At 40.4% G+C, this 24,905-nt stretch overlaps 1 protein-coding gene across 7 annotated transcripts in view; it reads right to left on the bottom strand.

Annotated features, from left to right (window-relative positions):
* The window catches only part of DOCK1 (dedicator of cytokinesis 1), a 275,550-nt gene that overhangs the window by 205,229 nt on the left and 45,416 nt on the right, over positions 1-24,905 (bottom strand). For all 7 annotated transcript variants that reach the window (XM_046943088.1, XM_046943087.1, XM_040702563.2 and 4 more), the window contains 7 exons: positions 23,428-23,531; positions 22,756-22,939; positions 18,043-18,140; positions 15,345-15,434; positions 14,781-14,881; positions 12,910-13,044; positions 9,874-9,982 (listed from right to left, as the gene is read on the bottom strand). In XM_046943088.1, the coding sequence (XP_046799044.1) occupies positions 9,874-9,982; positions 12,910-13,044; positions 14,781-14,881; positions 15,345-15,434; positions 18,043-18,140; positions 22,756-22,939; positions 23,428-23,531 (821 nt within the window). The remainder of the gene's footprint in view (positions 1-9,873; positions 9,983-12,909; positions 13,045-14,780; positions 14,882-15,344; positions 15,435-18,042; positions 18,141-22,755; positions 22,940-23,427; positions 23,532-24,905) is intronic.

Here is a 24,905-nt window from a genome sequence, read left to right as displayed (position 1 = left end):
AGCTACCTGTCTGTTTTCAAACTACTACACATTTCTGCCACAACATTAGTATTTTTAAACCAAATTATACTGTCCTCACATGCAGTAGGTCAACTGATTACAGTCACAAGGGCCAGCTCAGTCCCAGCTGTTCAGCAAAAAGGGAAAAGCTGTTTAGAGCCCACTATCAATCAAATATCTTAATCGTCTTTCCAACTAAAAATATGAACAAGTACCATTAATGATTAATACGTACTATTTAAGAGTGAAGTTCAGGTATATTATACAGTATAATTATTTTAATTAAATCATTTGCATATCTTTAGATAAGATTAGAAAGAGGTATCACTGATACAAAATGTCATCTCTTGAATAATGTATGAAGCAGTTGTTCATTTACATATCTCCCAATAAAAAGGCAGACTAAAATGATTTTAGTTCGATGGTTAAGGAAGGTGTATACCCACATCCAGAAGCGTACCCGCAACACAAGGACAGGCAACCTTTTCCCTTTGGTAATAAAGCACTGCCAGGTTCCTTAGGAATTTCTAGACCTTGCTGTTCCAAACCGTGGCCACGTGGCTGCACGTGACCACCGAACGTGGCCCTGGCAATGGCAGACAACCCGGAGGAAAGCACCCTGTGTTAGCAGCTACACAAAATTCTGGGTAAAATATTGCATTATGTAAACTTCAGTGTACTCCACACTCATCTTCTGATCAGCTCACAGCTTCTTCTGCAACGTGAAGATACAAACTTGGTTTCCACTTAGAATTCACTGTTGAAGAAATACTGCCAGAGCAGGGCAAAAAAAAATGACAGAGTGAAGATTTTATGGCCCATGCTCAATTGCGTCCTCAAATTCAGTCCATCAACCGGGACTGAGTCAGCACCCAGCACTGCCCACCAACGTGTGCTTAAAGAAGGGTTGATTCAATTCTGTTTTTACTTTTTGTTAAAGAAATGTGGTGGGTTGGTTTGTTTCTACCCAGCAGAACCATTCACAGAAAAAGTGGATTGAGGATAAGGAGAAAAAAAAAAGATATGAATTCATAAGGCACCAATGGGCTGCATCTACAGAATGAATGCTTCACGAGACGATGACATCTGTCAGACTGTCCCAAGTGACAAACAAAGGACATATTTCAATGCCTGCTGACCAGTTTTACACGAGCAGAGAACAAACATGTCATGGGTTGGACACAAATTTCCAAGCGTTCCCATTCCTATTCACAGCCCATTGAAACTGCTGAGCTTGATTGTCAAACACTTCCACGTATGCTTAAAGGACTACTTACATGCTCAGAAATCAAGCTCATAACTGTAATTATGCAAATAGTCCCATTATGTACAGGCTTATGTGTTTTGATGGATGAGGGCTCTAATGACCAGTTATAAACCGCAGCCATCGCTCTGTTTTTATTTGCTTATCATTCAAATGCATGTAGCAATAAATGTTTAGTAACACACTAAAAAAAAAAGAGCTTTCATTTTATATCTTCAATTAAAATTGCACACTGTGCTGGCACAACCATTAAAATTAACACTTTAATGACTTAAACGAAGCACTGTTAGGCAAAGCTGTTTAAAACATCAATTAAAAGCCTTTAGTTACAACAATTATCAGCCCCTTCGTTCCGCTTTGTGGACAAACTGATTCAAGTTCAGCATCTCCAGATTTTCAGAAAACTGTGAAAGTATATATTCCAATTTGTAATCTCAGCTGACTCGGTTACATAACAGGCAGTACAGTGGTGCTGGTAGCCGCAGGAAGAGGTTTGTAACTGTGTAAGCCAAAGGTATTCTAAAACAGCCCAGCTGATACTCACCCTTGCAAGAGAGCAGCATTCAGCACAGCTTTCACTGTTAGAAGTTGCAGCTGAAAGCAGATCCTTCATCAGCAGCAGCACAACTGCGGTGCTGGATGTCCCCACATACCACAGTATGCAAGTGAGGAATGTTAAATTCAGCAAATTAACTATTCCTATCTTTTAATATAACATCAGGGAGGAAAAGAAAGCAATCAATCTTTATTTTTGCCCCCACTGAAATGTATTCAAAATACTATGCTGCAGGTTTCTGTCTTGGATACATCTCTTTGTACTATATAAAATTAAATTAGATCACTCTCTGCTCTTGATATCAGCAGTGGACAAAGGCTCAAACTCCTCATCTCTGCAAGGAGCACATGGCCACGAAAAGCAAAACCTTACTTTCACAGGAAGGTAGTGATGCCTAAGACAATTCAAAATCCAAAGCGTTAGGGAAAAAAAATAAATATTTAAGCATTTCCTTATTAACCAAACAAGATTTTTGCTGTATTGCAATGTGACCACTTTAAATAAACATACAAACCTGGAAATAACAGTCTCAGAGACTTCACTGACAATTACACAGAGCTTCAAGCTGGGCTGCATGAATTATTTTACTACCCAGACCCCCTGTGAAAACCAACAGTGGTGAAGTATTACTACCTCCCCTCCATCAAGTTACAAAACAACTTATTTTAAGTACTACAAGACACTAAACTAGTGAGGGGGAAGAATAACCAGAAGGAACAGTGCATCATGACAACAACGGACACGTTTTTACTGTAGCTGTGTTCAAGATCCCTGTGTGCTCACCGTTATATTGATCGTGGGGGTATGACTGGGATTTCACTCCCTGAACATGACTCAGGTGTGAGCCAAGGAGCAGCAGCAGCATGACTTCAGCAAGCTCAGGTCAGCCCAGTAGACAATGAAGTGTTGGTATCGTACCTTCTCCCCCCCTTTACCACCACAAAGCCATACACAGAGCTGTGTACTCACACAGGTGTTTATTTTCCCTTTATGATCATCTTTGGATGTTGTGTTGAGGGACATGGTTTAGCAAGAACCATTGGTGAAGGGCGAATGGTCGTGGAAGTGCTGAGTCAAAGAGTGCAGCACTTCAAGGGGTGTCCTTCTAAACCAGAAGGTAGTTAGGAAAAGAAAACAAACCTCACAGAGGAATAATAAAAAGGTGCAGAAATGGCAAAGCTTTGCATTAAATAATCTGAGCAATAACTGATGGTCACAGTTCTCTCCAAGTCCAATACACAGGACCCCTAGGTTTTCATTAGTTCACAGAATAATTGCAGCTTGCTTCCTAAATCATCGCAACCACTTCTCCATGCAAAACAGCCATCCTTTGCAATCTTTAAGATGGGACTCATCTTAAGCACATCAATGCATTTTACAGCTGAGTGTATTTTGCTAAGCACCTTGAGAGTTGGCACCTAAACAACGCAGATTTTGTTTCACGGTGAAGAAGAATTCGGTGATGGTTTCTATCAAAAGATCAGTTGGGGGAAGGAAGGGAAAGCAAAGAAACGCGCACACAGTTATAAGGCCAGAATGAACAAGACCAAGCGCACAGCAAACACTTTCTAATCGTGGTCCCAGTCCCTCTGAACAGCAGAGGACATATCCCCCTTCAGTGCCCACTGCCACGGCCCCTCATTGCCTGATGGGTTCAATTACAAGGCAAGAAAACGTAAGGAATTGGACTTATCAAGCAACCAACGCTTTCCTTCAGTCTAAAGGCTCAAGGAGTTTCCATGACTTAAAATTCAGCCTTAACGAAGGGCACATCAGCATAAGCACATGCACTGAGATACACATTTAGGAAGTACAAGACTAGTGCAACTACATCCCATTCTGCATGCCATTTGGAAAAATATCCTACATACCTCATCTCCAAGCTGACGCATTAACACCAATATGCTAAGAGGACCAAAAGCATGGCACTGCTTTGCCTCAGCATCCTTCTGCCTCTTGGCATGACACAGTGTGCATAAACACTCTGTCTTCTTAAAGCACACTAATATGACAAGTGGCAGTTTTGCTAAGGACCTGAAAGCCGCTTCTGATTTCATTTTGAGTAATAGATAAAAGCAGATGGAAGTTTTATTAACTTACTTTTATTTTGAAGTTGGGAATGCTGAACAATCCTGTCATTAAGACTAAACAGAAATGACTGCTGCAATAACAAAACCAGCCTGTGATATACAAATAAAAACAAAGCAAATTCCATCTTCCATTCCACTCTGGGGCTTATACTGACACGGCGTTTAAAATAAATTTAAGAATACAGTAACAAGAGCCTCTTTACAGCAGCAGGTAAGGAAACTGCAGCACTAACTTCACGATGTCATTAGATTGAACAAATGATATTTGCAAAGTTTAAAACAAAAGGCATTCAGAGCAGTATACTACAGCTTTCTGTCTTGGCTATACCTCTTTGTACTACATAAAAGCAAAAATACCTGATTTAGAAGTGCCATTTGTAAAGTCATTCATTTCAAAGAGTGCAGCTATTCTCAGCTATTCTCAAAATTAAGCATAAAATTTCTTTGCCAAATACAGTATAACTTTATGAACTCTTTTGTTTGATGAAGTAATAAATTTCTTTTATCTATGCAATCTGTACATGACTTTACTGTTAATTTTCATCTATTCTGTCGCTGAACAGAAAGCACACACCTTCTACACAAGCATTATCCCTGGCTGCAAATCTCATAAAGCCAGCCAAATTAAGCCTGGTCAGCAGCTGGATGAAACGATTTCCAGGAATGCCTAAAATCTACTTTTGGATTGCCCGAGTCTGCAATAATCATTCGTTCCAAGTCACAAGTGAGCCCACGCCTCTGGCATAACATTCAGTGCAAAACAGCATAAAGCACCATCACGAGATCAGCACATCAGTTATCAGAGGAACAACAGACGTCTCCATGCAGGTCCCTAAGAAAAGAGAAACCTTAGTGCATGGATGCATTTTGGCACTCAATTCATTTTAAATGATGGTCATAAAATATTGAACCTGTTGGAAAAGCCCTGCAGCCCAGCACAGCCTGCTTTGTTTTCTCCTGCTGACGAGCACAACCTGAGCAGCCTGGAATGCATTTCTCCCTTTAAATACTTTTCTGTGGTTTTAGCAGTAAGTGCTTATTATTAGGGAAAACTAAACCATGGATACTTAGAACATGTATTATTTGTTAAAAGTGACAAGCGTTATAGAAACCACACACACAAGAGAATTCTCATTAGAGGAAGGCTATCATCTTCTGCTCCAGTTCTCTGTGGTCACATTAGGGGATAATTTTTACATACACGCCTACTTTATCAATATCATTTAAAGCACAGAACTAACTCTCCTGCCTGCCTATATATGCAGTCCTGAACCACAGCACAAAGCCACACAAACAGCAAACATTCAAGCAAAGTGCAAGAACCCTGCTGAGAACAGTTCAGCTCCTTCATCCAAACACTGCCTAAATCAGACAGTACCCATAATTTCAATGCAGCTGATTTGACTGCTCTTGTTCCAAAGAGATGCAAGAATACATGACTAGGAAACATTTGCATATTTATCTGAACTTAAAACATCGTGTTAGGCTTCGGCTGAGCTCACACTTAAACAGCAAAAGGTTAAGGAAATAATTATCATGCACCAATTAGCAGAAAAGAGGAACAAAAATCAGGAAAGCTCTCTACACATGTAACCATTAGAAGTACATATAAGCATCCAATACTGCACACCTTCAACAAATAATTCCTAAAATCAAATCGATACTTGAAAAAGCAAACAGCTTAATGTACAGAGAGAGTATTACTGCAGCCCATTGCTACTCATCATGCAGGAAAGACTGCAGTGAGATGATGACCTGGAACATCTGCCAGCTCAGATCAGCATTTTCATTTCCCTCTCCAGTTTGGACAACTGCACACCTAAAAAAGCAAGGAGGAAAGGTGGCCCCTGAATGACTGCCTCAGCTATGGCCAACACTGATGCGAAAGAAAAGAAATGGTCTACTCAGGTAACTAACTATAATGAGTTTCACGTTAAACACAAATTTATATCATGCTTGGATTGACCATTCATTGCCTAGGATAAAATATTCTCTTTTAAATTCTTTCTTGCCTCTCAGTGTTTTAATTGCAATGTATTTGAGGATTGGGGATCTGATAAATGTTTATAAATATCCAAAGGGAGGTGGGAGGCAAATGGATGAGGCCAGGCTCTTCTCCTTGGTGGTGTGTGGCAATAGGACAAGGAGTAATGGCCTCAAACTGGAACATAGGAAGTTCTATACTAACATGCAGAAGTACTTCTTTACAGTGAGGGTGATGGAGCACTTGTGATGGAGCACAGACTGCCCAGAGAGGCTGTAGAGTCTCCTTCTATGGAGATATTCAAGACCTGTCCAGACACTGACCTGTGCAACCTCTATAGAGAGCTGCTTTGGCAGGGGGGTTGGACTTGATGACTTCTTGAGGTCCCTACCAACCCCCGCAGTTGTGTGATTCTGCGAGCCCACCAGGAGCTGAAGATGCCAACAAAAGCTCTGCATGAGCTTTTAGCTACTATTAGTAAAAAGTATGTAGCTGAAGACCCACAACTCGAATTTAAAGTGTTGGTAATGCTTCTAAAATACTATTTTGCTATACAAATGGCCACTCATCTCCACACTGTGAAGAAACATTTTTTTTCCCTCTAAGTATTAAGCCACCAACTGCAAACACAAACACTAAACATCAGGCGAGCAGCTCCTCTTTAACAGCAGCAATAAAGTGGGGTAGGAACCGGCTCCCTCCAGGGCACCTGCTCTGACAGCACCACCAGAAGCAGTGGCAGATGGGCACAGAAATGCTTCTCCCATCTCCAGATCGACATTTGGCTCTTCGGGACAGCCCTGTGCTACCAGCTCTCCACAAAAACACTCATGGTTTTGTCTCCTCCAAGCCCAAACCTGCAGCCAGGCCAGCAAAGCAGCCCTAAATCCTTGTACAATTCAGGCAGTTTTCTTTTGATTAAACTTGTTACTTTTCAAGGCCTTGCACGCATCAATAAAAAAAAGAGGGGCAGTTTAGATGCAAATTATGAAGTAACTGAAGAGCTGAGCAACAGTCAGGGACAGCTCATCAGCTTCCACGAGGACATAAATATTTGAATAGATAAAGAGTAATTCTTCCCAGGAATGCAAGACTCCGGTCATTCATTCTCCCCCACACAATGTCAGCCTGAAGGCTCCTCCCTTCACAGATACGTTGGGAAGAAATAAAAAACAACAACAAAAAAGATCAGTAGAGCCAATCCAAAGGGAAAAGTTGTAACCATTTCATAAAACCACTGCAGTGGAAGTTCTGCTTCATGTCGATAAACTATCAAGAAGCATTAAAAAGGAGAAACAGAAATACTCAAATTTGGGAACTAAGTACCTACCTCTTTTAATGTGAAGCATCTTAATTTTCTGTGTAGGTCTTTTCAACTTCTTATCTCTCCAAACAGACTTATTTCACATACTTTGAGAAAGCTAAGTAAGTGTATGTTAAAAGTATATATATATATAATAGCCTGAAAGTGACAAAGCTGGATCTACTGATCTGAACTGAAGAACATCCCCAGCCAACAACTCACCTGCTATCTACATTAGTTTTCTGTGCAACTTCAACCCAGGGAATTCCAGCTGCAACCCCACTGGGCCAGCCAGCACAGCACTCAGACTCCAACTGTAGCCATGGGAGATCCCACCTCACCTCCTGGCTGCTTCAGCATCCTCTGGAGGCTGCGTCATGCCTGTCCTTCAGTCACTCATGGCCCAGAGCTATGGACCAGAACAGCAGCCAACACTCAGTGTGGGCTTCCAGCAGGGCTATGTAACAGCCAGAAGGCAGACCTGACCCTCAGCCTTTCTGGCTGACATCCCCTGGCCACCGCACTCCAAACTGATGGCCCCAGCAAGCTGCTAGCTACAACACCAAGTGCCCCTCCTGCACTGCAGCTGCCAACACCAAGCAGAGCATCATACAAGCGTTACTGCACTCCTTCCTAAGATGCACTGCCATACATCTGTCTACTCTGAAGCTCACATTGGTGCCCTCTCAGTTTCACGAGGTCCTCCTGACGTTCCTCACTGCTGGCACAGTACTTAGCTCCCCAGCCCAGGTCACTGATAGCAAAGCAGAATGAAGCCTGTAACAGCATGCCTGCTTTCCATGGTTACTGACACTCTCCCAGGGCTCCAACATGTTTGTCCAGCAGCAGATCGCTCTGCAGAAGCCATACCCACTGCCTTTCAAAAACACCACCCAACAAAGCAAGCACATCATACACCTATCCTTTGTAATGGAAACACAAAGTTCTAGCTGCTGAAAGAATTGCAGCGCTTCAGTGGATACTCAAACATAATAAGAGCAATCTCACAAGCTGCAGAAAGTCAATACCAACAATTACATATTCTAAGAGCTAGGTAATTAGAGTCCCAAGGAGATGAAAGCAATGAATGAATAATAAGTGAAAGGCTGTGGAGGATGCTGAAAGGCACCCACAAGTACTCTTCTTGCTCAGCCTCCCACTGATCTGTGGCCGTCTCATCCACCCACACACTTACACCACCAGCTGCAGAGTGGGTGCACTTTGCCCAACACTGCAGTAACCTGTGTGTGAAGCACAGACTGGGATGGACACTGATGCAGTGTGATTTCTGTCCCCTTTGCTAGGAATTCTGTCATCTTTTCCCCCCAGGTGAACACAACAAACTTGATTTCGGGAGTGCCTTTTCATTCAGTATTTTTCTTCAAGGCATAATAATGTTAGGAAAATAATTTTAAAAGTTCACATTCATTTGCATTCTGAAGTGGCCCTCACAAATGAGTCTCAGGAAATAAACCTTATATTCAGTCCTCATAACCTGCAAACATCCCATCTGCAGCACATGCAGGTCGTGACTCAAACTTAGCAATTTCCACTTGAGGTAGATGCTCTAAAAGAGAACGAAAAAGCAGCTAACTCGAATAATGTCATATCCCTATTTTGTTATCAGATGTTAGTCTGAATCCTCACTTGCAAATCAAAATATTCCAACACATAGGCCTTATTTCCCACTGTCTATTTTTGCCATGTGCTCTGCATAACATCACAAGCCTGAGACCAGCTATACAGGACCAAGTGTTGAACCAAGTGTTTTCCCACTCCACACCAGAGCTTCCTCTTGCACAGGCACTGTGCTTTGCCACTGTTTTCTTTGCCTCCTGGCTGCTATATAAAATTCTTCTAACATACAGCTACTACACACCTGAGCAGGAAAGGTCATATTATTCCCACATTCAACCCCAGTTCTTAGCTCCTTTCTTATCATCTTCTAACCGATTCAGCACAGTTGGGTCAAGAGGTGCATCCTTTTATACCTTCTGTTAGGACTCACAGGGAGAACTTCAAGGTGCAGCTCATCAAACGTGTTTACTACAGTCGCTAAGCTTATCCAAAGTGAAAGAAATTCACTGAAAAAAAAAATGTGAGACTGGTTTTGACACACTGACCTCCGACTGCTCTAAATTACAGGGCTAGACGATTTACCTATTAATGGTTCTGCCATATTAATAGCCTTTCCATTAAGGGCTGGAGACCACATTCCCAAATCCACGAGCCAGTCAACTCTACCACGAGTAGGCACCGCATTAAAGGGAAAAGGTGGAACCGGAGGCAGAGTTTGCAGCCTGACTCACTCCTGATTTGCCACACAGAAGTATGCACTAGGGCTTCTGATACTACCTACCTGAACAGCCTAGGATATAAATAAGTGCATAAGGATACAACATCAGTATCTGAAAAACAATGACTTAAAAATACCTTGAAGATAAGGTTATCCATTATTACCTGATTTAAATTCAAAGTGACGTATTTGCAGCAATGTAAGTAAACTTGTTTGAAACGCATTCTTTATGCAGTCACAAACCCTCTGTTAGAAGCACTAAGCATTAATTAAGTAAGAGGTAAATACGTTTCTGGGCACAATTACAACACAGGCTTTATCAACTGCCTAATTACAGCTGAGGACACAAAAGCCAAGATGGAGAGCTGTATCCCACATACCTTCACTATGACGGTCTGATCGGAGATGCTGCTCATCATCTCATTGATGGACTTAAAGAGCTGCAGCAAAGACTCCCTGAAGTCTGCCTCTCCTTTGTTTTCATAAAGTCTGAAAAACAATTGGGTGTGTCATAAACCAGAAATGGAAATGCATGGAAATCTGTTCCAGGGACTGATAAGTTCTCCCATCACTTTATTTTTATTTACTTGAGTTTGCAAATGTTTACACATCGTCACACTGTACCAGGATTTTTCCTTCACAGAAAGCTAAAGAAAAAGTGAGCAGACTGGGCCAGAAGGAGCAGAAGATTTTTTGTGCCCCCAAGTCACCATGAACCCCTGCATGGCAACCCAATTCCACGTGCCCAGACAGCAGTGGGCTGGGTCCTCCCCTGCCCACACCAGGGCTAGCAGATTTCTGTGAGGACCAATGCCAAGAAGCTCTGTGATGAGGAAGCCAGAAAGCATCCCAACAACTTGCTAGCAATCATTAAAATCTACCAGTGGCCCAAGGTAAGTGACCTTAAACTCTGAAGGAAAGGAAAATATAATCAACCCTCTATTTCCTCAACACATCTTCATGAGAAGAGAGGACTAAATTTAAAACGTATTTCAGTTCTGATTTGTGGATAGCTGACACAAAACTAGTCCTGTTTCCCACACAGTCAATATAGCTGCCTTAGAGGAATGACAAAGTTTGCAAGGTGCCTTCAGACAGGATTTCCAGAGCTGATCTGAGCCCACAGCAACTCCTTTCTCTTTCTGCCAGATGCTCTCTGGGGGTTAAGAACTGCTGCAAGATACACCAGAAGCACTGAGAGAGGAAAAAAAGGCACAACTGAGCTGAAGAATCTCATCCTGCAGTGATCTCTGGTTTAATACAGCATTGGAATGGGTATTTTTGAAACTCCTTGGAGTGTTTAAACACTGTAATTTTTGGTTCAGATGTAGGATGAGATCCTCACAAAGCAGAAAGGGAATAGAAGACCACTCACTCCGCACAATTCCTTTTTCCTTCTTTGGCAACACAATAACTTAACTTCCATTTCATACAGAGTATCCAGTTTTGCGAGTCTCAGCATAATAAATGACACCATGCAGACTTACCATGACCAAAAACCAACAACGAGCACTTTTCCATCCACATCCAATCTTCACAACTGTGTCTGAACACATCAGATGGATGTTCTCCCCTAACCCACTCCATGTATCTCTGCTTGCCTCCAAGAAGCCCTACCATCAGCCACCAGCTTTTGAAGCTGTTTGCAGTCACACAAGCTCTGTCCCTGAGCTCATTCTGCACCAAGGCCCATTAGAGCAGCATTCACCAACACCTCCCCTTTATTTTCCTGTTTAATTTTGCAAAACCCAGCAAGAAAGGAGACCTGAGCACGGTGTGCAGCTCAGAACCACTTTCTCTGTACAGTCTGAGGATGATTTCTTCACAGTTTAAGATAAGCAAGCTGTACTAAGAGTTCATAATGAACTTCTCCTATTAGAAATGGAGGAGGGGCATATCTTTTTAAATATGGAGATCAGGGTGCTCTTGCTGCCTTGCCCTGAAACTAATGCGTATCATTTTTAATACTGTGTTCATAACCCTTTGGGAGAGGTGGTATTATTAAATGCTATGTAACAAATACACGGGGGAAACAAATACTACAGAAAAATTATTAAGTTGCGCTATTTTGTTGTGCAAGCTTTTATTCCCCTTTCAGGTTAAAACTGGGGGCTATACAGGACAAATTATGTGTTAACTCCCAATTTCAATTATGGATTTCAGTGTCCCCTGAACGTATTAGAGAGGTGTAACATTTACTAATATAAGGAGTAACTAAACTTGACAGTCCAATAAATCAAACCGCTTCAGACAAAAAGCTTTGCATTTCAGAAAGGAAAGTGTAATAAAAACAAACAAGCCAGAGTCACAAATATGTTTCTATTGCCAGCTATTTAGCATACCTCTTTAATACACCTGGTAATGCATTAAAGCACAGCAGCTATGAGAAGAACAGTATTACACCACGGCAGCATTTCCACCACTGCCTTCAAAGTGTAAAGACTTTTCTACACTGAACATTACCACTGGAATCTGTATTGAGTAAACCAAACAATGATTTTTCTGAAGTTCACTCAATCATTTGCCCTTACAGACATTGATATACTGCACAACAGGACTTGCCATGCTTTAGTTAGATGAACTAAGCTTCTACAAATTATCCAGCCCCGAAGCTTGCCTGACATTACATTCCCCAAATGCTATTTATATTGTCTATCATATTACTATCTTAAAGTTAAAAATACCCTTTTTTTCAATAAAAGATTCTGCTTCCTTGCTGAAATTTCTCTGTAAAATGCTACACTGCAACATTATCATCATTTCAATTGCACATCTCAGGCAGGATTTCAGTCCTACGGCAGAACAAGCTGTGGTGTCATTCAGCATTCAGAAGCTTTTTCAATTAATCCCCAGTCGTTGAGAATTGTAGCTCCGCAATGCTAAAGAACTCTGAATTACTACTTAGCATGAGAAAACCCAGTGGCCACTCCTGAAGGGTCATACTGTCTGTAAATCCAATCTGCAGCAACATTATTTTTTTTCCCCATTTTAAAATGATTTGTAGGACCTGCAACAGTAGAAATGATGTTCAGTATTTTATGGATATCACAGCAAGAATCTTAAATGAGTAAACTGCACTCTGTCATTCACCGAAAGGCTGATGGAGACAGTGACTTCACAGCTCTACACAAATCCCTTGCAATAAGTTTGTTTCAGGCCTTTCACTCTTTGTTACAGACTGTATCTTAATTAAGATGAACACACCAACTCGCTAGTAGCTTTTTTCATATTTTGGGTAGAAAACAGAGTACTGATGTCAAAATTAACTTAAAATAATTATTTGTACTTGACTTTATGGACAGACAGCACCACTGCGCTGCGGTGCACGACACTGCTTTTGAGGGAAACCAAGTGACCCTTTCTACACAATCCTACCCATTTGAAGGACAGGGATTTCCCACAGCCACCACACTTACTGATTGAACAGTATCCTGGACCGGACTATGAACTTGAAGATGTACTCCAAAGCTTTCATGGCTTTGAAGAGCTGGTCAGTGATCCCACACTTCTCAGCATTATCCACGTATGTTTTTAAAACTTTAGTCAGCTTGCTGTTACAAAACAGAAACAAAGAGAAGTTATAGGCACATTCACAGCAAAGAATTTCAGCGCTGAGAGACTAAAACAAAAACTGTTTCAAGTAGAGCCCTCCACGGTACAAAATTAACTGTGCAAGTAAATAAATACACATTATGAACTTGCTTGTGCTGATTATGTAGCTGCAATCTGCTCTTGGGTGAAAACACAGACTGCGTCACTCAACACACAAGCAATTGAGAATGTCTTGATAAGATTCCTGTTACACTGGATATTCAAGGATGTTCCAGTTAATAGGCCATTATGAAGGTACAACTACCACTAATAGTCAAAAAAATAACATTAAACACAGGTACCTTGTTAAAATTAAAGCACTCAAAATGGGAGTGCCTTGCTTCATTAAGGTCTCTACTTTATGTAGCTTTGCCCGTCGATTTTGGGCTAGAATTTGTGAAATGTATTTCTTAAAAATTCATAAGACAGCAGCTAAGAATGTGGAATAATGGAATTTCCAAGTGTGTCAAATTTGGAAGTAACACAATTTTAAAAATAGCACCATTCTGACTGCTTCATTTTGAATGAATATAAACCACTTACATAAATGCAACTACAAGCAATTCTGTATTAAAATGTCCTAGCTACAGTGCATGCTTCAACATGCACGTTAAAAGTAAGTACAACATTGTATACCACTACAGACAATAGCATTGTATAAATAGACATCTTGATATACATGCATTTCTTTTAATAGGAATTAACCATTTGAGAATTTCAGTAGCCACTTACAGATTCTTAACACAACCTCTCTTAACGTAGCCTGGTGCAATAGAAGCAGAGAGGCAGCAGGGATCTGCCACAGATCAAGCCAACATTGTCAGGTCTTCCCAGCACCCAGAGCTGAAACCTGCTTCTACGTCTCTCCATTTAAAGGAGGGACAGATACTTTCCCTGCCTACCAGCAGAAAGACCACCTCCAGCTCCAGCAACAAAGGCAGATGCTGGAGGATGCTCCATCCTTTGTGTGCTTCCACCAAGGCAGCAGAAGTGGCAGCAGCTCAGCGCAGTGAATGCAATATCAAAGTTGTGACTGAAGGCATAACTTCTTCACTATTTTAAATCAATAACAGAGACTGTACAACAGCAAAGCATACAGCAGGTTTGCTTGGCTGAATTTTTTTCCTCCTAACACCAAGATGATATCCATTATGTATTTTTCTCCAACAAGAACGGTCTGCAGCAGCAACAGTGGACCTAATGGCCAAGAAATACTTAAGACAGCAAAAAGTAATTGAACTTTGCTTGCTCTTCACTACTTCCTCCCCAAAATGAGGGTAGTACAGATAATAGAGGAGAAGACACCAATTTAATGCACCAAACAACACATATTTGAAGAATCTTAAATAGATACTATTTCAAGTATGACTGAGAAATGCTTACAAATATTTTCTTTACAAAACAACTTCTGAAATAGTCAATAATCCCCTCCTTCAATACAACATTGTCAAGACTTTCTCCTTGTAAATACTTCATTGCTGCTGTTTTAGAAGGGAAGGACATAATATATTCAGTCTTCCACACACCAAATTCTATGGGCAAATCTCTAATTAAACAATTTTTTAAAATTAAAATTATTAAAAATATTGTTAAAAAATTAAACAATTAAACAATAACCAAATAACATTATCTGGAAAAAAAAAAATGTGCAAGCCACATTACATCCCCAATTCAAAAAGGAGTTTTGAAGACTTACGTGTAGGCTAACGTAGCACTGAAATGCTTCTTAATGTATGTTTCCAGGACCGGATTAAAATGTTGAAATTTTCTGTCAGCAATCAGTCCAATGATAAATACCTGAAAAATGAGAATAATTATTGCAATAAACACAAAATCAATCCTGTACATTTGACCACTATTTTCAGACCAGCCACAGTAGTAACATTAAAAACAAAGACAGACTTTGACTTTACATTATCCTCCCCATACACAAGCACTTTTCCTTCCTGTGAATGTTCCCTGTTTCAAACAAAGCTTTCTGATTCATCCCTAACTTCTGCTGCTCATCCACTCCAAAACTTGGATCCTCTCTGGGAAGATGGTATGATGCCATCGTGCCATACCTCCCAATCACACCCAACTGGAATTCCAAAGATAATAAAAAGTTTCCATGCATTTTTAACCACAAATATTAACTAGTTTAAAGCTAATAATGATAGCATCAATAGAAAACTGCATTCTAATACTCACATCGTGATCACTTTTATTTTATTCATAATTACAGTACCTACATTTTAGTCTATGCAGGATGAAAACTTACCAAAGCATCAAACACCAACGTGTCAAATGTCTCACTCTCTGAGTTCTCCATCATTATGTTAAAAAGTGCATCCAGTGTGTCTTGAAGGAACTACAAATAAATACATAAGCCACCACATTTAAGAGGAAAAATAAAAATCAGGTTTCACATAGGTTTATGCAGACACATTTGCTTTCATTTATGCAAGAGGTTTTTGAAAGTTAGCTGAGAAAGGGAAAAATTAACATTGTTTTTCTGGAAATTCTTTTTAGTTCATTACTATAAATCCATATCACTCAAAAACAGGGAAAAAATTGCATTTGGTACTTGAAGACAACATTTAATCTACTTATAGGAGACGAACAAAATATATTCCAAAACTCAGTATCAACATACAGCCAACAGGGTCATGCAGTTTCTGAAGACTGATGTTTCACAGCACAAATCAGACAAGCAACTCAGGCTCATGCCAAACCAGTCACCCTGAGCAGTCTGAGCTGAGCAGTATGAGAAGTGCACAGCGTATGGCTTTTCACAGCTGCACAATTCCAAATGACAGCATACATGCAGGCGTGGGACACAGAGCACACAACCTCCTGCCCCAGCCCAAAACCTACAGGTCTATCCCTGTACAGAGGAAGTCTTCACTAGCCAGCTGGCTGGACACCCTGATCTGTGCAACACGAAAGTAAAAGCAGATTAGTGTCAGGGGACACAAGTTGAACGGAGTGATAAAAGCTGTTCTACACGTATTTAATTACAGCACTGCTTCCCACTGACAGCAAGCACCACATTGGTAAACCAGAGATAAACAGATCCAGTTCTGTCAACACAGGATTCTGCAACAGCGCATCCTCTTCCATCAGATGACAAAAGCAACATGAGGTTCTCCAAGGCAGAACTGCCCTGCCCACCATTTGTTTCGGTTCAGAGAGAAGAGGTTTAACTTAAGATTGCTCTTGCAAATTTGTCTCAAACAAAGTAAAGATGGTTTTTGTTTGTTTGTTTTTATCTGGTAGACAAAGTACATCGGGGAGGAAAACCTAAGCAAACACTATGCAACTGCTTCCTGGGATTATAACCCCAAGGAGTCATTACATGTCTTGTGAGAGCAATGGAAAACCACCTCAACTCCCACCTTCCTCCCTTAGGGGCTTCTGTCTGTGCAAGGAGTTTCCTGAGCCACAAGTGATTCACTTGGGCTACCTGCTAAATCCAGAAGTGAGCCTCAGGAGCTAACCTCTACCTAGAAGCTTGTTAAATGTGAATGAATACCCAAAATTTCAGCATTTAAGCACCAGCAGCTCAAGGAGACAGTACAGCATTGTTAGAAGAAGTCTGCCTTGGTTTGAAGAGTACTATCAGGCCCAAAGCACTGCCTGCTTAGGTCTTAAGTCTTCAAAACAAAGGATTGTCAGAAGCCTGGGCCACAACTGGGCAAGCCTTGGTTTCACACTGAGGCATCATACATGGCATGGCATTGGTACAGTTCAAGTCTTACATCTGTGTACAAGGACTTCACGTAGCAGCATAAGGGATGCAGAATCAATGCTGCTGCTATCAACAAGGAAACAATTCTCAGGCAGGGAGACAGGCTACACAAAGACTTTCTGAACCTAACTGTAACAAATAAAGCAAATTAGTGGTCTACAAAATAATGAAAAAGGTGTAAAGAGCAGCATGAAGCACTCGCTCTTCTGTCCTACGTGCAAATCAAGTTGTGCTCCAATTCCCACATACAAGGAACACGCCAGGTAGGCTTTGTACAAGTCCTGCAGCAGCGAAGGGAGATGGAGTGCCAGAGAACTAATATTGCTGTTACTGGAACCATGTTTGCACAGCGTTCTGATGCTTCTAAAATCACCAGTATCCATCAGGCACTGATCTGGTGTGCGCTCGCTGACGTCGTTTGGAGAAGAGTGAAAATTACAAATGACAGCACTATGACAACACTCGTCAGAACCAAGTGCCAGCATCAAGTTGTGAGCGTCCAATGATCCATAACAAAATAGCAGTAGGGAAAACCTTCCCAAAAAACAGACTGTATCTGAGATACTATTCTCACCACACTCAAAGAACAATATCGGCAGCCTCATATATTTTAAGTCACTTTAAGATAGGCATTCTTTAATATTTCTATTAAAAACATTAAAATCCAAATGAAGCTAAAACACTCCAGGCCCTTAAGGGTCATCTGTGCCCAGTACAGTACATCTTTTGACACTTTATTATATTTGATTTAGTAGAACACATTCAATAAAGTCTCAGCCTACTCTTTTCCATAAATAAATCTGTCTTTATGTAGGTCTGTGCAGTCACTCAGTGGCCTTGGCAAATGTAAATAAGTTGGCTCAGCTCAGCATTTTCAGGAGAAAGAACTTCACATCCATCCATTAAAAATATATTAAATAACGTAATGCGATGATTCCAAGATCTTGCAAAGAAAAACAACCTTTGCCTTACTGCATCCGTACATGAAAGTCACAGGAGTATCTGGAGGACACCAACAGAAATTTCTACATTAGTATAAATTTGCAGGTTATGTCTGTTTTTACCAGTACTTAACATCTGAAATGTTCTTAGAGGGAAAGAAGATTGGTACCTTGAAGGCAAAGGGATACCTGCCTACGATTCAATGTGTACATATGTGCAGTAGGGTTAGGGGAAAAAAAAGAAAAAAGGAAAAAAAACACCGAATTAGCATTTGTGAAATTGTTACCTTCACAACTTCACCACCATCAACTTTCATCAACTGCTTCAAATTCTGCTGCAACAGGTTCGTATTAGATCTCCATTTCAGAAGTCCCAAGAGATCAACTAGAGATTAAAAAAAAATTCTATTGTTATATCATGTGGGGTATTTACTTTCACTCACACACTGTAACTGTGTTCAGAACAAACACGTTTATTGCTATAGGTCAGCCATTTTCACTGGACAGTAACATGTGTCTAACGTACCTCTGACACTGCACAAACCTAGTAGAATATCTCTGCTCTGAAAAAACTGTGAAAGGCTTTAAATAAAAGCAGACTGATTTTGAAATGTCGTGGGTAAAAATCTGGGCCAAGGAAGCCTAATCCCTCATTTCTAATTTGCTGTATACAACAGTTGTGTGTTTAAAAAAAGATGCCAACATATAATTAGTCATCCACCAACACAGTGATATCCAGGCGGCTGTGATTCTTCCAGTGTGAACGTTTCTAGCTTCACTGCTCTCTGTAAATACCATGAAAGCAAAATATGACAGCACAAGTCAAACAGCAGCAAACTAAGTTGATTCGGGGGAAAGCTGTCTACTTAGTAACTCATAACATCCAAACCAGTCAGCTGCTTTCCAGTGATGGACTGGGGCATGGGTTGGATCATGAGAAGAATCAACTGTAAGCAGTCCTGTCCCCAAATTCTACATCCCACTGTGAAGATGGTGCCACTCCATCTTTCACTGATAACTAGAAAATACAGCAGGCGTGCTCTCACTTTTCCTAGTCATGAAGAACCACAGCACCATTTCTCAGTGAGACAACTCACAATCACCTTCCATCTGCAAAACAGCATGCCATGAACAACCACACTGCAGCACCAGTAAAGCTATACCCACTTCTGCATTTTTTTGAGATGCAACACGGAGCTGCAAACAAACCCAGAAGTCCAAGCTCATGGTGCCTTTGCCAAACTAACACAGGGGAAAACTTCCTTCCAGTTTCATTAAGTCAGTTTTCAGCACAGCAAGCTAATCTGTAAGTCATCCTAGGTAGGAGAGCCCAAAGAGAAAACTTACAAAGTTTTAACAACTGCCTTCAGTTTAGTGACTGAATTATGAATGCATGCTACTAAATACCAAAAAACATGGCTAACATTATGTGATTTCTGCCAGGCTAAATCTTAAAAAAAAAAAAAAAAAAGAAAAAAAAAAAAGAAAACAGCATCCCTAAACCAATCTCCCTCATGCTTTACTCAACACCCAACAGATTTTCCAAGACAGGCATCTGTAGAGACTATTGTGCAAATTACACAGAGACCCAGAGCACCTGCTAGATGTTCCCCAAATCTTTCATTCTATGGAAGGAATAAAATTGTCTCCAGTGCAGTTTTTGTTGGAGTAATTTCCCCTCTTAGCAGTGCTCAGACTAAAACAAGCCTTCTCTCTCTTTGGAGAGTGTTCAAAGCTGAAGTGGTGTAGTACAATAGCCACAGTTCTCCACTTTTTTTATTTTTCATGTATTCTATGGAAAGTCTATAGGTCAAAACCCAAAGTCTCAAAAACTCAACATCAACAGAAAAAGTGCTTCTGAAAGAAAGTTGAAGATGTCTCTATGAGTTAACCAAAGCATTGCATGAATACGTTTATATCAGGTTCCTAACACTGAACTGGGTTTCAGTCGGACTTTTGAAGAGGCACCAGCTTGATGAAAGAAATGAGCTGGACAAAAGCCAACCCACATCTTCGGAATGGAGTCATGCAGTGCCCCAAGAAAACAAACTCATGTGCACTTTCAGTGTGATGGCATAGCAAATGCATAATGAATATACATGTGTGAACTGAAAATGTCAATGTAGTCCGACAACGAGAAAGAGAAAAATAAGTTACAGTGTACAGAAAGAATGTGCCTTCACTCTGTGACTGCAGGCATTAACCCCAGCAAAGCAGCAGTCAACCACTTCATCCTACTCTCTCAGTAAGCGCAGGCATAAAATAATACAGTAAGTAGAACAGGGTAAGAACGTAAACTGCATTTATCCTATAGAAAATAGTAATTACTATAGGTTCTCCACATCAAGTGAAATTTATAGGATCAGGAACCATCAGAGGAAGAAGATTGAGGATTTTCAATTGCAAAGGATTAGAATAAGCTTAGCACATTTGATAATGTAAGTTAAACACAAAGATCATTTTTTATATCTTAATTAACAATAGGAAGCAAACGGTCCAGATTCCAGACTCTATTCTTTCCTTGACTCATATGCATTCACTGAGGCATCAACAATACATCAAGAGACAATGGTGATGTAAGGCATCACCTGAAAACACCTCAACAGTTCAAGGATCTCACACTGCCTTCAATTTCAGATTTTTAATGTAGATGCTCCATTTTCATACATCAAAATGAATTTGATATTTATGTCCAAGTGTTTCTTCAGCCAATAAAGGACATATTTGTTACCAAAGTGTCTTGAAAGCAGATTAAAAGTAGAGGTATACAGCAGCTGAATCCTCCATGTCCAGGAAAGACATAATCTTGTTCCTCAGATGGCAAAGGAGTAGAACGTGGTCAAGAGGCAAAGCCATGACAAGCAGCATCTTTCGATTCCTCTAAGAGTTCACTCATCCCTGAGGCAGCTGTGGTTTGCTTGGCATTGCCTTTTATTATTATTATTTTAAACAAGACTGTTCACCTTACTTTTCTCTTCTTCCTAAAAATTAAACTCAAAAATCTAAGGAAAGCACTGTTCCTACCAATGTATTTTGCTACTAATGCTAGTTGCATAAAGCAGCATTACCACTCTGCAGTTCATAAAGAAAAGAAATCCTGTGAGTGTTAGAGAAGCTATATACAGTCTGCAACAACATAATGCAGAGAGAACCATATGATTTATTAGCACAACTTCACAATTATTAAAAATGAGTTTTAAAGCCAATTCTCAGAGACCAGAGAAAAATATTACAGATGACCAAAAGGAGAAAATTGTTTTGGCTTTGGTAGCTGAGAATAATTGTATATTTTTTATCTACTGCTAATTAAGGAAGTTAAGGAAGCAGTATTATCTCATGGTTCTACAGAGGTTACTATCAGCTTCAGAAACTATATTCTGAAGGGCACAACCAACTTCTAGATGAAAAATGGTATTTGAGGAGTTTAGAAGTTGTGTGTTTCCTTTATAAATTGTCTAAGAATACATAGTGACCTTCTTGAATATAGTAATACTTTGAAGAAGTGGCTCCGGCAACTTTGAGGAAGTTGCACAGACAACATTATTACCTGTAACATTAAGTAAAAAATCAAAGTTCAAGGCATATTATATGTAAATGAAGCATGAAACAATGCTTAGTCCTATGTTCAGTAATTTCAGTAAGAGTTGTTCATTGAAAGCAGTCAACATATTGACCACTATGAAATACTTCCAAATACTACTAAGGTCTAGGAAAGACCGAGAAAGAGAATAAGCAAACAAAAATAACTCCAACATTATCAATCGCAAACCAATAGCAGCAAGCAGTTCCATTTCACGTGGTGGTTTCTGTATTCTACAGAATCCCCAAATCACTGCGTTACTGCTGAGCTATGATCCTGTATTTGCGATCAAATTCCAAAAGTCATTTCTGCATTTTTTGCTAAGCATCCTCTTAGGCTATAAGACTGCCAGACTGCAGTAAGTCTGATGTGCTCTGAATATAAAACACTTAGGATGTGCTTGGAGAGAGATGTCCCCGGAAAAGACCGCAATAGAACTGAGTTGACTACGAAGTTGCAGAGCAGTAACTTTCCCCCTGGACAGAGGGGTGACCAAAGAATTAATTAACGTGACTACTCCAAGCACAGATCTCCCATCCCCACCTCCTCATCCCCAGCCTCAGCTCCTGGTGACTCAGGGAGGAAGGATGCCACTGCCCGGCATGACTCACACCCAGTGACCCACACACACTCCCAGCCCACCTTCGTCGTGAGGAGAAGCCATGGCAACCAAGCACAAAAACTAAAGTGAGGACACAGTCTGGAAGTGTGAAATATTTGCTTCAGTGGCTGCCATAAGCCCTGGTTGCTGCAGCCTCTGGATGCGGCCAGGCAGCTGACAAGTGCACATGAAAAATGTACATAAGGTGGTTTTGAAAAGAGCAAAATACACCAACTCCACTCCTGGCCTTCCATGAGAATATGTCAACAGCAGAGCGGCCTCCACGCAACACATCCTCATGTACACAACTGCCTGTCCAATATTAAAGAATGACAGAGCTCTCTTTGGCCACAACATACAGAAAATACTGGATATTGCACCTTGGAAACAATACAAAATAGATTATTTTAGAGCACAGCCATGATATTATCTCCCCCTGAAAACAAACTCGCCCTCTCTCCTACTGCTATTATTCATATCCACGCGGCAGTGAAATGTCACAGGGCCTGTTTTCAGTGTACTTCAGTGTAAGAGTCTCAACTATGTGGCAAACAGAGGCACCCTGGGTTCAATGGACGCAGATATATTCTGTTTACTTGCAGACACACTCCTCTAAAGTAAAACTAAGCGCATGGAGAGAGCATAGTTGAGATACTGAGTAGAGGCTTTCAGAGCACCTTGGCAACTCAATCCAAAATAGTGACGAGCCATCCACCATCCCACTCAGAGGAAAGGAAACTGAGAAGACTGCACACAGGTCAGTGCATACAGCTTTATTCATGCTGCAAGACAGAAACTCCAGCGGTTCTATGAACTCACCATTCTGGGTAAGCTTTGTGGAACAGACGAGAGTAGAAATCTGGAAAGAGTCTTTGCTGATGGTACAGCTACCAAGGTTCTGCATGCTCTTCCCTGTCGCAGAGTGTCCCTTTTCCTCCAACTCTATTTTAGTGGAAGGCAGACTTAAATATGTGGAGGCATCTTCAAGCTTCTTTGCTTCTGCCTGCAGCACAGTTTTACATGCAACATGAAAAACAATTTAAAAAAAATGAGCAAGAAATCCTCATAATAGTAAAATTTTATTATTTACCCTGGAATTTCTTAAGAGTTGGCTCCAGAATTGGAGTTATCCAATGAGTCGTTAACAATTGCACTAACCCATCTACAGCTTAGAGCCAAGATCTGATATTTAAAGGGCTAGACAAGTAGCTTCCCCCCAGCCATGAAAATCCATATAAATAAAATTCAATTACAAGCCTAAGAAATTCAACAATTAAAACATTCCGGAGAAAACAGATCCCAGGTTTAACTATCAGTCTGCCACACTGGCAAAGCTGCACAGTACTTGATAATTAGTTGCTTGATCTACTATAATATTCCACAACAAGCATCTTGTTGTGTACATCACTGTGTAACAAAGTTGTGCACTGGAAGTAAGCAATGCTCATACTTAGCCACCAACTATGGGAAGGGCATCTCAAAATTCTATACCTTATAAACTATAAGGTCATGTTCTCCATCTCTTAACGTTGTTCCATCATATCTCATGAGCTTCACAAAGGCTAGGGCAAATATTTTTTCAGATTTATCTTTGGCTGTTAAAAAGAATTATAACATGATTAAGTATTCAACGTTAGTAGTTACACTTCATCTAAAGTGTGAAAAAATGGACAACCTTTATGTGAGTGATATCCTAAGAAAGGCTCTCAGATGCAGAAAAAAAGTGAAAAAAGAAAAAAATCCGTAGTCTTTTATGTGTAACATAGAACCAAAACCAGGAAAAAAAAAAATGCATCAGTGTCTGGCCATGCTAACCCATTGTATAACCAATATAAACTAGCTAATGCATTCAAGTATGCTCTCATTGTTCAACACCCGGTATCATCAAAAAATAACAACAAGGCAACCATGGTTAATAGAAACTGCAAAGTAAATTACGAAATAAAACCAGAAGGAAAATGCAATCAACTTGAGATGGTCCAATAAGCCCATGAAGTAGCACTGGGGCCCTAAAGCACAGAGTGCAATTAATATTTAAACTGTGGCTAACCTAAATGTTTGTACCATCACATACTTTTTTTTTTTTTTTTTTTTTTTACTCTAGTAGTCTGCAGTTCACCATCATAATTTTGACACCAATGACACTAATTCTCTGCATACACTGTTTTCATTAGTAGGTACTATTCTTGAAACAAAGAGAATCTCTTATTAATGACCATCTTACAAAATGTACTGTTTTAACTAAATAACTGTTATGGGGTAATAAATTCCACACCACACAGATGAGTACACATAAAAAGTACTGCATACCTTAAAATGCATCCAGTGGACACCACCTGATTAACACTTTGGTCAACACATGTATTGTGCAGCAAAAACAACTGCTGCCAACTTAAAAAGGTATTCTTGTCCAGTGAGACAGCCATTGTCATTATTACAGGGAATGAATGTTATCATAACCAAGATGGACCCCCAAATTTTACTAGAGAGCAACTGCTGACAAATGGAAGATGCCTAGCAGGATTGGCTGGATGCTCAGCCTATCAAAGCATCTGAGCTGCAATATTACCCAAAAGCTGAGGAGAACCACAAGCCCTCAAGTATCACTTCAAAACAACCACAAGTCAGCTTGAGAACCAGAAACGGAAACCAAGTTTCTTAATAGCTTCTACTACTAATCCTAAGCCTGCTGTAACTGCTCTTTCATATTCTTATTTCACATGGGGGATGCTATTAAACATTTAAATATCTTCACTACCACCTACCTCTAAGATGAGCAACACCGCAACCCCCTCAGCTCCTAACTGAAAGCTTTACTCACTAGTCTTTTTATTTCGTTTGGAGAAATGACTGGGCAGGAAAAGAAAAGGCAGTGCCAAAGGTAAGAGCTAGGAGTTGCAAAGAGAAAAGTTGAAAAGCTAACATAAAACAAACAGGCAAACGCTTATCCGCACAGCAAAACCAACCGT

This window comes from Gallus gallus, chromosome 6 (assembly GCF_016699485.2).
Source record: "Gallus gallus isolate bGalGal1 chromosome 6, bGalGal1.mat.broiler.GRCg7b, whole genome shotgun sequence".
Classification (NCBI taxonomy): Eukaryota; Metazoa; Chordata; class Aves; order Galliformes; family Phasianidae; genus Gallus; species Gallus gallus.
The sequence above is the reverse complement of the archived record's forward strand: the minus strand, read 5'-3'. Positions and strand labels throughout refer to the sequence as shown.